This window comes from Chlorocebus sabaeus, chromosome 20, assembly GCF_047675955.1.
Source record: "Chlorocebus sabaeus isolate Y175 chromosome 20, mChlSab1.0.hap1, whole genome shotgun sequence".
NCBI classification, from domain to species: domain Eukaryota; kingdom Metazoa; phylum Chordata; class Mammalia; order Primates; family Cercopithecidae; genus Chlorocebus; species Chlorocebus sabaeus.
This window is the reverse complement of record NC_132923.1, coordinates 16607448-16623659: the sequence shown is the minus strand read 5'-3', so window position 1 is coordinate 16623659 and position 16212 is coordinate 16607448. Positions and strand designations below refer to the sequence as shown.

At 38.5% G+C, this 16212-nt stretch overlaps 1 protein-coding gene across 1 annotated transcript in view; it reads right to left on the bottom strand.

Moving 5' to 3' along the window:
- NOTCH2 (notch receptor 2) overlaps nt 1-16212 on the bottom strand; it is a 158506-nt gene that overhangs the window by 108484 nt on the left and 33810 nt on the right. Inside the window, exon 2 of the mRNA XM_007977333.3 lies at nt 9377-9458. Coding sequence (XP_007975524.2) covers nt 9377-9458 — 82 coding nt within the window. The remainder of the gene's footprint in view (nt 1-9376; nt 9459-16212) is intronic.

Here is a 16212-nt window from a genome sequence, read left to right as displayed (position 1 = left end):
TCAGCATACAGGATTATAGACAGTGACTGCAGGAAAATGACCTGAATCTATACAGATTTAATACCCTACATGCTACTGTTCTACATAAATCCTAATCAGATTATTTTCTTATTAACACCTACCTTTCTCCTCATATTTATGTGAAGGCAAAAAACTAGATAGAATGCTCTAGTTGAATGTGTTCGCTGAATAATATCACCCATCATTTAAATAATGCTTTTCTTAGTCTTTATTTTCACTTTTCTTTCATAAAACCCTTTTCATAAAGATCAAGTAGAAGACTGTTTAGGAGAAGAGCATTTCTTTTTTTTTTTTTTTTTGAGACGGAGTCTCACTCTGTCGCCCAGGCTGGAGTGCAGTGGCACAATCTCGGCTCATTGCAAGCTCCGCCTCCTGGGTTCACGCCATTCTCCTGCCTCAGCCTCCTGAGTAGCTGGGACTACAGGTGCCCGCCACCAAGCCCAGCTAATTTTTTTGTATTTTTAGTAGAGACGGGGTTTCACCATGTTAGCCAGGATGGTCTCGATCTCCTGACCTTGTGATCTGCCCGCCTGGGCCTCCCAAAGTGCTGGGATTACAGGTGTGAGCCACCGCACCCAGCTAGGAGAAGAGCATTTCAAGCTGAAATTAACTGCATTACTTTTTCATAGGGGAAGGCTGATGGAGTTAAGAATTGGCAATACATTTTTGGACACAGAGCATTAAGTGCTAGTGAAGGTCACTGACAGTGAATAAACAGGATCTAGAAAACGTGCAGAAATCCAAGAGAAAATTTAATTTACCTTACATTGGGGTGTAAGGTAAAACTCAACTAGGAGAAATATGAAAACAAAATGCATAACACAGTCGCATGTGCACATGTGTGTGCATACACACATATGACAGGAGGGCGAAGAGACACTAAACTTCATTCCTAACTACTGAATGTTGAGAGGAGGCCTAATGAAAACCTCTATCACACCCACATATTTATGCTAGCTTAACAAATTTCAAAGTGCTTCGAAATTTTTGGATGATTACTTTTTTTCATATTCTGATATTCCCCATTTCCTTGCTATCCTTGATAAGGGCAGATATAGACAAAATAAAAGAATTTAATTAAGCTTCTCCAGATCCTAAAAGAGAAATACTTCTCATTTTGCTTAGTCACAAGAAAAGGGAGAAAAAAAAGAATTCCTATGTGAAATTAATGGTGCTAATGAGACATGCCTGAACAATAAGAAACTTCACATAAGATTATGATTAACCTGGAGACTGTGTTGAAAGAAAGCTAGCTAAATTTACATCTATTAATGCCAGGCTGCAGGCCAAAATTTGTTGATTTAATTTCTTGGCAGTAACCCAAGACAGCTAAAAGGATACAGGCAGAGTCTAAGAACCAGATTCTCCTACTTCTTCACTGAACACTGAAATATATAAAGGTACCAACTGAAAGAATAAAAATTAGTTGAAAAGAGTATGGAAATTATGTTGCTATGTGTTAACAAGCTATTAACTGGTGAGGCACAGTGGTTCAGGCCTGTAATTCCAGCCCTTTGGGAGGCATAAGTGGGAGGATCACTTAAGCCCAGGAATTCAAGACCAGCCTGAGCAACATGCGAGACTGTGTCTCTATAAAAAGTTTTAAAAATGGGAGAATGAGGCAGGAGGACAGCTTGAGCCTAGGAGGTGGAGGCTGCAGTCATCCATGATTGCCCCACTGAACTCAAGCCTGGGTCACAGACGGAGATGCTAGTAACCAAGATTTCCTTTACAAAAGACCCCTTAGGGACACATCATATTTGATAAAGGATTTTAATAGGACATAAGTATTAAGAAGAATCACTTAGGAATGGTACTGTTAAAGGGTCCAGATCTCAAGTCCTAATACAATGAAAAGCCTCACAGGACATACTCATATGCATCTGTAGCTCACTATGCAAATGTAAGGTGCCATATTCAACAACTTGTGACTTTTGTGCTGGCAACAACATTTATCAGAAATCACTGAATTTAACCTGTCTCAATTTAACAACTGCATAAATCTGTCTGGACTTGCTCCTGTTCCATTAGTAAAAAGAAAGGAGAAGTTTCAAATTAGTTCTCTCTACTGAAGCACACTTTCATAGACAATATCCTCTATCCCTACCTTCACTGCCCTCCTCTCATATTTCATCCATAGTTATTACATTGAGCTTTCATGCAATATTCACCAAACCTGGCCCATGTACACTCATGTAACTACATGCAGATTCAGTGTTCTAGCATGACATGAGGTACTCAAGCCTACCTAATGCTACTGTCTTTAAATTTAGAAATTACATAAAGCAGTGTTTTAATCATATTCCTGATCTGAAAAGTCCTCCTTTCATATACTTTCAAATGTTCCACACTTCCTTTTCAGAAGGTTCCATTTGAACTACCAACTTAAAACAGGTAATTCTGTCCCATTTTATTGATAGGGAAACTGAGACTCAGGGTGACAGCACATTTTCCATGAGTATATCTCAGGTCCGCTAAAGAGTGATGGGATCTTGAGCAAATTATTTAACTTCTCTTAGCTTCCATATAGTCTCTCTCTCACATAAGGACTAAAGTAAATACATGTAAACTACTTAATTGAGAACAGACCCTAAAATGCAATAAGTGCTCAGTAAATGTTAGCTAGCATCATAGACTTTAACTTGCCAAAGATCCAATTGTTAATAGGAATCAGGACTCAAACTTAAGTCTATCTGGCATAAAACGCGTATGTCCTCAGCTGGGCGCTGTGGCTCATGCCTGTAATCCCAGCACTTTGGGAGGCCGAGGTGGGTGGATCATGAGGTCAGGAGATTGAGACCATCCTGGCTAACATGGTGAAACCCCGTCTCTACTAAAAATACAAAAAATTAGCTGGGCGTGGCAGCAGGCGCCTGTAGTCCCGGCTACACAGGAGGCTGAGGCAGGAGAATGGTGTGAACCTGGGAGGCGGAGCTTGCAGTGAGCCTAGATAGCGCCACTGCACTCCAGCCTGGGTGACAGAGCAAGACTCCATCTCAAAAAAAAAAAAAAAACTCCACGTCCTCTTCATGTCATCAGTCAAGTATCTTCCATGACCCTTACTCCACTCACCAGTGCCAGGCTGAGCCATGCTAGTTCATGAGGCAAAAGAAAAAATCAGTAGTACTGATCTCCTTATTTAAAATTTTGATAATTTTCAACTTATTTTGCATTAATTTTGATTTTTTGAACAACTACATACAAATATTATTGATTTTGATTACTGAGTTGTTTTGGCACTCTCTCAAATTTCACAAGTGAGGCCAGTGCCTTACTCGCCTCACCATGGTCCCAGTCCTGCCATTCACTGGTGGCCCCGTACAGAAGGCCACATTATAGTCAGTTTATTTCATACTTGGCTTTACTTTGAATCCCTCTAAGAAGTCCAGGTTAATGAACTGGTAATTATTTTATGACTTCCCAAAGAAGTGTGAAATAATATGATAACAATATTGATTAATTGCAACTACTACCACATACTTGAGTTATCTGTTATATGTTGTATACATAAATAGCATGCCATAAATAATCCTTGAATTAAGAAATCCTGAACGCATTACATTTTAAGAAAAGATTACTCTATGAAAGGTATTTAATGAGCCAAAAAACAGCATTCTTTATTTTATGTTAAAAAGATAAACAAACTATGGAAGAGTGGCCAAGCTTCTGCTATCATTTTCCAGAAAAACTATATACACAATGTTCAGCTAAATAGGCACCCTACTTGAAGGAACTAGGCTGGCAGAACCAGTTTCAGCTGAGAAGAAAGAGAAAGTGATTTAACAGCTGATATTTTTCCCTGTCTATTTCTTTGATCTGACAATGCCCCTGTGCTTCCATGAATGCACTCACAAGAAGGTGAAGGAAAGGGGAAAATGCCGAGTCAGCCATGACTTCTGAAAATGCCTTTCTGGGGGAGAAGCACCACAACACAAACATTGCCAATGCATCCTCCATAAAAAGCTAGGTTCTAAGGGATTATGAGTTGTCTCTACTCTCTACTTACTATACAGACATCTACCAAGAAGACAAAGAAGGCAGTGACTCTAGTTTTTCTTGGATGGATTCAGGAGATCTGGACCACCAACATGACTCCCTAATCCTGGCAAGGAAAATTGTTAGCTGTTAATGTTTAATGTTTATTACAGCTAGCAGACAAGTTTTAGATAAAACGTGACACAAAGTTGTATTTTATAACACTTTATATTTATAATAATTTACCTTAAAGTGTAGTTTTTAGATCAGCACTTTGGCAAAAAATAGACATTCTCAAATGCAAGCACCCATCTATAGGAACGTATACAACGCATGGTGACTTTCTGCTGTTACACAAACACTATGTTAGATATTTACCAAGTGGTATGTAGGAAATTCTGAAAGGCCTCTTTATATTTCCAATTTTCATCATAAAAACAATTGCAGAGTAACTTATATCAGACTAACCCTCTTGCTCTAGACAAAATATCAAAGGCACTGGAGAATCACTGAAAGCAGGCATAAACTAGAAGGGATATAAGCCTCAGAAAAAGCGAAGTAAACTATATGAAACCCATATTTACAGTTTGTTTTTTTTTTTCCGTGAAGGTACACCCCAGTCCATCCAGCAGAAGAGGAACAGTGTGCAAGCAGAAAACGGAAGTCCTGCTATGCTGAGGAGTCAGAGGTATCTGGAGCTGTCACAGCAGCTAGAACAAGAGGAAAAATCCTGGAAAAGGCAGAACCACAGAGTGGGTAGCTTCAAAGGATGCATACAACTCTGCTCAAATCCTTAAATAATTCCTGACTATGCATGAGCAAGATAAGATTCAGAAACCCAAGAGGAAGTAAGAGCTGGACAGCTGAAAAGATTAAGTAGAAGGCTCCTGGGGCTGGGGGTTCTGTTCTGCCTTAGAGGGGCTTAATGAACACCTCAGGGCTTGGTAGGCCCCTCACACTTTCCACTGAACCCCCAGAAGGGTCACATGTTGGGAATAAGAGCCCTATCCCATGACTAAGATTTGTATCGCTGAACTAAGGGCAGAACAGAAGTAGGCCCACCCTAACGTGTCCTAAAATCTAGCTTCCATAGGATCAAGATGATCTGCCAGTCTTGACAAAATTCAACATTCTTTAGTGGGAGACAAACTTTAAAATCTATCACCCACAACGTCCACTAAAATAATGTAAAAGTACCATACATGTGTAAAGTAAAGGGAAACTGTACCCATTGTCCAAAGAAAGACCAGTTGATAGAAACAGAAACACATCCATAGACAACCCAGATTTTAAGAACTAGCAAAGATTTTAAATAACTACAATAAATATGTCCTTAAAATGCACATTTTGTCAATTACACAAATCATAACCTAACCTACCCCCAGAATCCTAGTGAACTTGAGTTGTCCATGACCTTTAATCAAATTGGGATTTAGAATGGTTTATATTTGAAAGCCCGAAGCAAACAACTTGAAAGTAATTAATGACATCAAATTTAATCATATATTTACACCTCCCAGAAGGACAAGAGAAAGAATAAAATATCTTATCTCTCTGTAGTGAGAGGGCTTTATTAAGATTTGACAGTAGTTATTTAACAGCAATAATTGAGTTTTATGCAAGATTACACAGGTTCTCCTTATCTGGCATCAAAATCTAATCACAGACTGATAGGGTACTTAGGCTCCTAACAGTGAGAAAAAACAGTTGAGCTGAGTACAAAACTAATCTTCAAAAGTACTTATCTTCATCTGTCAATGTGATCTTATCAAGGATTTTTATAATTTCTATAAACAATCATTATATTTTAGCTGAATCAGTAGCATTATGCTGTCTAAACAGATAGTCAGATTCCTTCTATTTTAAAACATTTTCTACCAGTTCCCATCCCACCACTCACCACTTACCCCCACCCTGGCCCTGTAAAAGGAATTTGGCTTCAACTTTCTTTTCTTAATCCACTAAGCAATCTCATGAATAAAAAGATAATCGCATGCCCCGCATGCCTGATAGAATTTTTTATAAACCTTCTAAGTGTTTTAATATTTATTTACTATTTTGTGAAAATAATATTTACTGAACTAGCTAGATCATCTTCTTTCTCCATAGAAAAAAAATGTAACCTTGGTGAAAATATACTGAAAGCTTTGCTAAGTACACATTATTTTTGCATAAAATTTTGCTTAAAATTCTGTGGAGGTAGGCAAAGCACTGTAGAATGATTGACATGGCTGCCTTGATATTGTTCTTGCTTTTTCTATGTCCACTTATGTTGACCCTGCCACTCCTAAAGATGCTAATATTACTTTTGCTGAGGTAGGGAATCACTCTCTTTATACAAGTTTTGTTGTTCATCTTGGTCTCCCAAAATGATGGCCTCAGCATTTTTTTTCTCACTCTCTCTCAAGGAGCTTGTTTCCCTCAAAACAGGAAAGACATCTGAGGGACACACCCAGAACTGTATCCATAAGTATTCCATCCTATCAACAATTAACAAGTACCCAGGGACAGAATTTAGGCAGCTCCATTTTCATCAACCACAGGTGCCTGCCCTCAGCAGTGTTCTCCAGGAACCGGTGGCAACTTCATCTCTCCAACCTTGGTTGGCAAGTATGAGACTAGTAACCCAACAGTCCAACAAAGAACGACTGGACTTCTTCCCAACAGTGACCCTTAGGTGTCCTCTCCTGGTAAGTGCTCAGAGATTGGTCTCCCCTAGAAACCTTCTCTCCCCATGTCAGACCAAAAATATATAGGCAAACACTTAGAACCTATTTGAAATTCTCCACATATAAGTCACCAAGTTGAAAGACCTTCAGATAGAACTAATTTACCTTTCTGTGTGGTATTACCATCCTGAATGCTATGTGAAGTAAATATATATTTTTTAATTTTACTTTTAAGTTCTGGGATACATGTGCAGAACATACAGGTTTGTTACATAGGTATACATGTGCCATGGTGATTTGCTGTACCTATCAACCCATCATCTATGTTTTAAGCTCCACATGCATTAGGTATTTGTCCTAATGCTCTCCCTCCCCTTTCCCCCCATCCCCCAATAGGTCCCAGTGTGTCATGTTCCCCTCCCTGTGTCCATGTCTTCTCATTGTTCAACTCTCACTTATGAGTGAGAACATGCAGTATTTGGTTTTCTGTTCCTGTGTTAGTTTGCTCAGCAAATGGTGGCTTCCGGCTTCATCCATGTCCCTGCAAAGGACATGAACTCATTCTTTTTCATGGCTGCAAAGTATTCTATGGTGTAAACGTGCTACATTTTCTTTATCCAGTCTATCATTGTTGGGCATTTGGGTTTGTTCCAAGTCTTTTCTACTATAGTGCTGCAATAAACATACATGTGCATGTGTCCTTATAGTAGAATGATTTATAATCCTTTAAGTATATACCCAGTAATATATTGACTGCTGGGTCAAATGGTATTTCTGGTTCTAAATCCTTGAGGAATCACCACACTGAAATTTTTAAAGGAGAGAACCAGTGTCTTCTTATTTAACATAAATAGATAAGAAACATGTGCATGATGATATCTACTTAGCACCTTTTAGTTTAAGAAACACATTGTTATACAATAACTATACCAGGCACTGTACTAGTCATTAACTATGCAAAAAATGCGTAAGACTAAGACCTCACGTTCTAGTAGAAGAAACACATCAACAAATGACCATAATGCAATGGGGTTAACTACCACAAGAGTTGAATAACAGAATAAAGCAAGCAACTAAGGCGCCAAATGTCACAAAGAGACTGAACAAGATTTTAGTGGCCAACTCTAAGGTATTAAGTTCCCTCCCTTATTATCTCCAGTTGTATCTCCATTCTTAGAGGAGAATACACCACACTTTTTTCCCCTAGCTAGAAAAAAACTAAATGAGCAGCCCATAACAAGCTACATAAAAACTTTATTTCCAATGTTATCTTTATTCCAATCCAAACAACCTATTGTTAAGCTTTACTGTCATCACAGCTTAGAATATTTTCACTTTAGTGAAGAAAATCATTTCTAACGTGAAAAAATTAATCTTGTTTATAACATTAAAAAACTAAATCCTGGTGTCAGAACAGATCTCACTGGAAAAAAGCTGTAATTACATTTCTGGTAAGAAATAAAAATGTGTTGGATAAACTCATGTAAAATGCTTATTAAGCAAGTACCTCTACCAAAGCAAAGAAAAATTACTCCTCACAAAAGTGAAGGAAGAGAAATTTCATATTACCAAATCTTATTTCTCCAGCGTCTTCCCTGAAATAAATAGAATGGATATACATTCCTCTCAAAAATTTTCAATTGAGGTAGAAGAAAAAAAATTATTTGGAGGAAACCTAGAAAAGCTATCATGAAATTATCTCACAGCCTTCTTCAAACAAACAAAATGTCTTGGCTAGAGCAGATGGTTGGAGAAAAAAGGAAAAAAAAATGCTCTTAAGAACTAGCCTACGTTTTCCTTCATCTTTACTCTTTTATCCCCATATAATAATACACACTCACAGCCCCTGCTCCCCGCCCCATCTACACATATGCATACATCTTCCTTTCTCACTGTCGCACTTTCAGAATTAGATTTTTTACACTAGAAAACAAATATGAATATAATATTCACTTATACTGGGCAGAATATTAAAGTTAATATCTATTTGGTTTCACTTAAAAACAAGATCATAGTTAACACGTTAAGGGGAGACTCTAAGAGTATGCCTTAAACTGAAAAACACAAGGGAATCTACTATACATATATATATGTGTGTGTGTGTATATATGTATATATGTGTATATATACGTGTGTGTGTGTGTGTGTGTATTTTTTTTTTTTTTTTTTTTTTTGGAGACGGAAACTTGCTCTGTCACCCAGGCTAGATGCAATGGCATGGTCTCAGCTCACTGCAACCTTCACCTCCTGGTTTCAAGTCATTCTCCTGCCTCAGCCTCCTGAGTAGCTGGGACTACAGGCATGTGCCACCACACCCAGCTAATTTTTGTATTTTTAGTAGAGACAGTGTTTCACTATGTTGGCCAGGCTGGTCTTGAACTTCTGACCCCGTGATCCACCTACTTCAGCTTCCTAAAGTGCTGGGATTACCAGTGTGAGCCACCACACCCGGCCTACCCCATATATATTAACTAGCCACCCACTGAAAAGTCTTTTTCATGGTGAGAAAGATAACAGTAAGATAGTAAGAAGTTCTTATTAACTAATTTTCTGGCATCCACATCCTTCCATCCTCACCCCCAACCAAAATCTGTACCAGGAAAGCTCAAGAACCAGTAACATTCCATGGAAGTATTAAAAATAGAGGAGTAGAGCCAAATCTTGTCCAGTGTTCTATTGCAAAAAGAAAATATATGAAGAGAAAAACTTACTTGCAGTATCCTGTGCCATTGTGGTAGGTAACACACATTCCTTCATTTACACAGGGTTCATAGCCATCTCGACACTGCAAGGCTAAAAATAGAAACAAATGCACATTAGAAGTAAGTCACTAATCATAACCCTAAGACACCAAAGAAGAGTAATCCAATCCAGATCAACATTCATTCCCACCTAATTTGGGTTTCTTTTTAGAGTTTTAATCAGCTTTTTATTTTTTGGCTTCTAGCACAGAAGCCTATCCCAAAAGTATCTTCCAACAACAACCATGTTTGTGGTCTTGAATGATGCTCTTACTTTTCTGTGTTCCAGTATCTCCAGCTGTTACATCTCCTTCTCCCAATTAAAAATTAAAGCCATACCATCTATGACATGACAGATTATCTTGGGATTTAGATACTTCAGATGAGTATTCTAAGGATTCATCAATGAATGTCTAGGAAAATGTTAGATAAATAATAGATCACCATTATATTGATGAATTACTTAGCCTTCAGGTGAAGTTTTAAAACAGACCACTTCAAGAAGTAATCAGAAACAGCAATAACAGTCATTCAACAAACTGAAATTGAGAGCCTAGTATGTACCAGGCACAAAATTAGGATCCAGAAAAAAGGAGAAATGGAATACATAAATGAATAAACATAATCTCTAGCTTTAAGGGGCCCATAAAAAGATGGGGAGTAGAACATGAATACAGATTGTAGAGAGAGTATCAAAATAAATAGAAGGAGATAAAATAAAAATTCTCAAACTCTTGATTCCCCCATTCCCTTTAAAAGACAATGAAAAGGCACTTTACATCTGAGGCCCTCCCAAAAACAGACTATTCAGAAAAAAGAACAAAAACAACAGCAATAGTAGAAATTTTCATTGATTTCAGCCAAGAATGGAAGAAGTCTACGCAAAATCTGCCAATCACTTGCTGGATAATTACAGTATCTTGATTGCTTAGCTTTTAGAGTTGAAATATTCATCACCAAAATACATATCGAGAACCCTAACAACTGGAAAGGTAAGACAGAAAGAAACCTAGTCAAACAACAAATATCAAAATTGAAGCTCATGAACTCTTCCTTGGAGGTTATTAAGATGTCCATCTCTTATGATAGTTAATGTATAAAAACCTGAAAGCAAAACTGAGAAGTTCCCACTCCAAGCTTCCTCTAACCACAGCACTCTATGCATAAATTGTGCAAGATCAGAGACTCTAGGCCTGCCCATCCCTGGCATCAAAACCAATAGCCCAGGTGCAAGCTGGATGCCAGAACAACTCCTCCACCAATTACTGCATAAAAGCCCTTTATTTGCCCCATATTGTATCCAGTAGTGGAATCATTTGAGAACATGTTTACAGAAAATGCATCCCATCCTTAAAATAATATTTTTAATGGTAATAGTAATAATAATAGGAGCTAACACATAGAACTTACTAAATACCAGGCACTGTCCTAAGTACTTTACATAAAGTAGCTAACTAATTCAATCTTCACAACAACCCTTAGAAGTACATTTCATTATACCCATTCTCAGGTGAGAAAACAGGAAGGATAAGTGGCCTGCCTACTGTCATACCAGTGAGTTAGAAAGCCAGAATTTGAATCCAGAGACTCTGCCCTTAACCACCAAGATACACTGCTTCCCACTCCCTGAAATTTCTCAGGATTCGCAGGGTGGATATTATTATACCCATTTACCAATAGTGAAGGCCAGAGAGAATAAGTGGCCTCTTCATGGGGCATTGTACCACTAGCCAGTGGGCAGGGCTGGGCCTAGGACCCAGGTCTCTGCTAAGTCCAGCCCATCTCTATGACAGCTGCTGGGATCACACAAAGAGTCACCAGGCTGCAGGCCCAAACAGGCAAATTCAGGAAGAGGGTCATCTTGCTGTCCATATCCCACTTCCCTGTAAGGCTCAAATGCTCCCTCTTCCCACACTGATAAGCCCAATGCAACAACTATAATTAAAACAGTTAATGTCAGGTTATTTCCTCCATACCAAAGTTCTCAAACTGATTTTTTCATTCTCTTTAGACACTTTTATTAGTTTCAGTGAGAACTTCCGGGGTTTTTTCTATTTACTTTTTTTCTTTAAATAAAATGATAAATAAATAAAACCCTCACAGTAGGAAAGGAATGTCCTGTAGGCACAGAAAAAGCTGTAGCTCTGTCCCCCTGCAGGAATCCTGGTGCAGTGGAGGGACTCAGGAGACCTGAAATCCTGTCTGTACCTCTAACTGCAAGCAAAGCACAACTTCACGGGGGCTCAATTTCCCTACCTGTAAACCAAGCTGAGAGTGAACTAAATGTCCCTGAAGATACCCTGTGATCCACCAGCGACAGCTCCCGCCTTAAAAGTACATGAATGGCATGCCCAGTGCCTGAAGAAACCTATCCTGGAGTGCATAAAGACCCAGCCACCCATGACTCAGAATGCCATGGGTGCAAAAATCACGGCCTATTCCTATTAAGTGTCCTGACAAATCATTACAGTGACAGGTTCAGAGAAATACAAACAACCCAAAGTCAATATGTAGCAATCAATCTAGCAAATAACTTTACAGCCTAGCCTTAGTGAACCAATCAAACTCAGTGACTGAAAAGAAGGTGGGCTTACCAGGCTAATAATTAATGCCACTTGGCTGATTTGTGGGATCATGCTACCTTGAACCTTTAATATTTACTGAGCCATGGTTCTCAAACTTCAGCAAGCACTGGAATCACTTGGAGGGCTTTTTAAAAAAGAGTGTTGGACTTGACCCCCACAATTTCTGATTAAGTCCATAGGAAGCCTAGGAATCTGCATTCCTAACAAATTCCCAGGTGATGTTGACACCACAGGTCTGAGGAACCACACATTGACAACAAATATATGAAAGCTTGAGTGTCCACTTTTAAAAATACTCAAAAGCTATATAATATAGAGGTCATAGATGATTTAGATGATAATATACTGCCTGAATAAACAGGATGTGGAGAAATGGAACCATTCTACTCTGTTAATGGGAATGTAAATTAGTACAACCATTGTGGAAAACAGTGCAGAGGTTCCTCAAAAAACTAAAAATAGAATCACCACATGATCCGGTAATCCCACTGCTGGGTATCTACCCCAAATATTTTAAATCAGTTTATCGAAAAGATGTCTGTACACCCATACTAAGTTATGGAAGTGTCCCTCAACAGATGAATGGATAAATAAAAGGTGGTAGATAGGACAGGTGCAGTGACTCACGCCTGTAATCCCAGCACTTTGGGCGGCCGAGGCAGGTGGATCATGAGGTCAGGAGTTCAAGACCAGCCTGGCCAAGATGGTGAAACCCCGTCTCTACTAAAAGCACAAAAATTACAGCACGTCTGTAATCCCAGCTATTCAGGAGACTGAGGCAGAAGAACTGTTTGAAACTGGGGGGCAGAGGTTGCAGTGACCTGAGATCGCGCCACTGCACTCCAGCCTGGGTGACAGAGTGAGACTTTGTCTCAAAAAACAAGAAAAAAAAAAGTGGTAGATATACAGAGTGGAATACTATGCAGCCTTTAGAAAGAAATTCTGTCATTTGAGACAACATGGATAGCATTGGAGAACATTATGCTAAGTGAAATAAGGCAGAGAAAGACAAATACAGCATGTTCTCACTTATATGTAGAATTAAAAACCATCAAAATCATAGAAGCAAAGAGGAGAATGATGGTTACAGAAGCTACGGGCCTGATGGTCAATGGGTACAAAGCTACAGTTAAGACAAGATTATTTTTTTTGTATGTTTGAGATCTATTGCATAGTGTGGTGAATATGGTTAATAATAGAGTATTGTACATTTCAAAATTGCTAACAGAGTAAATTTCAAAAAATGTTAAATATTTGAGATGAAGGATACAATTGTTCTACATTGAATTTGTAAATTATAACATCACTTTGTACCCCATAAATGTATACAACTATAAATTGACAATTCTAATTTTTAAAAAAGAAAAATAATCTTGAGACTCGTGGCTTTACTCAGGAGCAAAAATGAATATTATAATTATCTTCCATACAAAGAGAAATTAAAACTTTGATAACCTGAAATCATGAAAGTGAGACTGGGAAAGACCTCATTTTAAAATTCAATTTACTTTTTTCCAATGTAAAACATTTAAATTTAACAATAAAATTGAAGGCAGCTTCATGTTTATAAAATAAAAAAAGAAACATTAAATCATACCATAGAGAATTGATGCTTAAACTGATGCTTTAATAGACTCCAAGAAACTAGTCACTCACAAAGAGTCACTTTTTCCCCCAATTTTCATGTCAATAAATACTTGCTGGCTGAAATAAATCTTATTTACTGTGTGTATCTGCTGCTTGTAGAGGCCCTCCTCTACTCCACCAAAAAAAAAAAAAAAAAAAAGGGCAAAAAGCAGTAGATTTCAATCTCATCACTCCATCACTTGGCAATGTAATACAAAAATCTAGAAGCCAATTTCCAATTTTCATACACTTTCAGGGCCGTGCAGTTGGGAACTAGCTACCTAATATTCAGAACATATTTAGAAAGCATCTACTATGGCACAGCAGGCACAGGTCCTGATGTCAGGGATACTGTAGTATAATGAATAAACTCCCTGTCCTCAGGAATCTTATTTCTATAAGAGAAAGGTGGCTAAAAAATTAATAAATAAAATCATTTTGGACAGTAATAAGTGATAAGTTCCACTGGAAACAAAACCCAGTAATGGGATAAAAAGCAATCATGAAGGCTGGGGGTGTAGGAGCATACCTCATACAGTGTCTAGGAAAGGCCTCCCTGAGGAGGTATGCTTTGAGCTACAATGTAAATGAACAAGTGTCATGAAGATATGAGGGAAGAGCATCCCAGGCAGAGGAAACAACAAGTGTAAAGGCCTTGAAGTGGGAGAGACTGGTATTCCAGGGTCATATGGCTAGAGGTTGTTAAGCAAGGAGAGTGGCCAGGGAGGCAGGCTGGGGTTAGATCACAAGAGCCCATGATAAGGATCACAGCTCTAAGTAGGAGAGTAAACTACTCAGCTGTTTTAAATAAGAAAAATGACACAGATTTATGTTTGACAAAAGTCAAGATTATGAAATGGTCCAGCGAGTAAAAAGGCTTTTCTTTTCTTTCTTACATAAGCTTATTCAAATCACCCCTTTTTAGACTAGACTGAAGACATCCATTTTCCCAGCTCCCCAAAATGGCAATGATTTTATTATAATAGCATCTAACCTTCCAGAAGCACTACTTGTAACATGTTGCCCCACCACTTTCTAACACACAATGGCTGTCAGTTCTTACTTAGTTCTCAGAACTTAACCTCAGTTTGGCTCTCCTAAGAACCAGTTGGGAGGTCTGTGCAGTACCTTCACACAGTACCAAGTCTGGCACGTTTTCTTCCAAGGACAAGCCATTTCTTACTTCAACCAGTCTAGGCTCCCATGCTGGCCTTCCAGATCAGAGCTTACCTTACCTGCCCAGTATTACTCCCCACCACTTCCACTGCATTCTCTGCCCAGTTTATGCCCTCTTTCCTGAACAAATCACCAATGAACTCAATTCCATTCCTCCATACATGTCTGCTTCCTCTGATTGCTGCCTTCCTCATTACCATCTAAATTCTACCCATTCCTTCAAGGCCCAGTTCACCTCTTGTCTCACCCAGAAAGCTTCCCCTGGAGGGTTCTGGTCCTCACAGGGCCACCATCCCCTATCCTTGTAACACTCATGACTCTCAATTCAGCACTACATGGTCTTCTAGCTCTCTGCTTTTTCACTTTTAAGTTCCTGGGATATAGAAAACATTTCTTCTTTTCTGAATATTTGAAGCAATGCAGATAAGCAGTTGAAAGCATGGATGTAGAAATTAGATGAATCTGGGTTTGAATACTAGCTCCACCATTGACCTTTTCTGTTTCTTCTTTGTGCTTGATATAATTTGGCTATTTTGTCCCTTCCAAACTTCGTGTTGAAATGTAATCCTTAATGATGAAGGTGGGGCCTACTGGGAGGTGTTTAGGTTATGGGGGCAGATTTCTCATGAATAGCTTGGTGCCCACCTGCAGTAATGAGTGAGTTCTCACTACCATGTGAGCTGGTTGTTTGAAAGAACCTATAAATTGCTCCCTCCTCTCTTGCCATGTTACATACCTGCTCTCTCTTCACCTTCAGCCATGAAAGTTTTTTGAGCCCTCACCAGAAGCAGATGTTGGCTCTAAACTTCTTGTACAATCTGCAGAGCTATTAGCCAAATAAACTTATTTTCCTTATGAATTATTCAGCCTCAGGTATTCCTTTAGAGCAATGCAAAACAGACTAACACACTTCTTTTAAAAAAGTATAGCACTGAAGGCATAAAGAGAAGTGATCCACTAAAGGTAAAATAAACAATATATGTGAGCAAAAACTCAGTTTTAATACAGTTCCACTAATATTTATTGAGCAACTACTGTGAGCATTGTCCCCTATTAGGGCACTGCATGAAAATTAAACACAAATAAAACAAACAATGTCTGTCCTCATGGTCCTTACAATCTAATGAGGAGAGGTTGGGAGTAGGGGCAGAGAGAATGTGACCTACCCAAATGACTCTAAGATAAATACAAACAAAATAAAAATTGCCAATACATACCCTTGGCATACCTTCTTAATACCAATCTCAGCATCACTCCAAAAAGAACTTTGAAGAAATACAATATGAACCCTTGATGTTCAGCACTAACTGTAACTCAATCCAGACAAGGTTCTTTTGTTTATTTAGGTTTATCAGCCCCAAGTATATAAAAACTGCAAATAACACAGTAAGCTGCCATTGATTTTAACCAGTTCCAGTG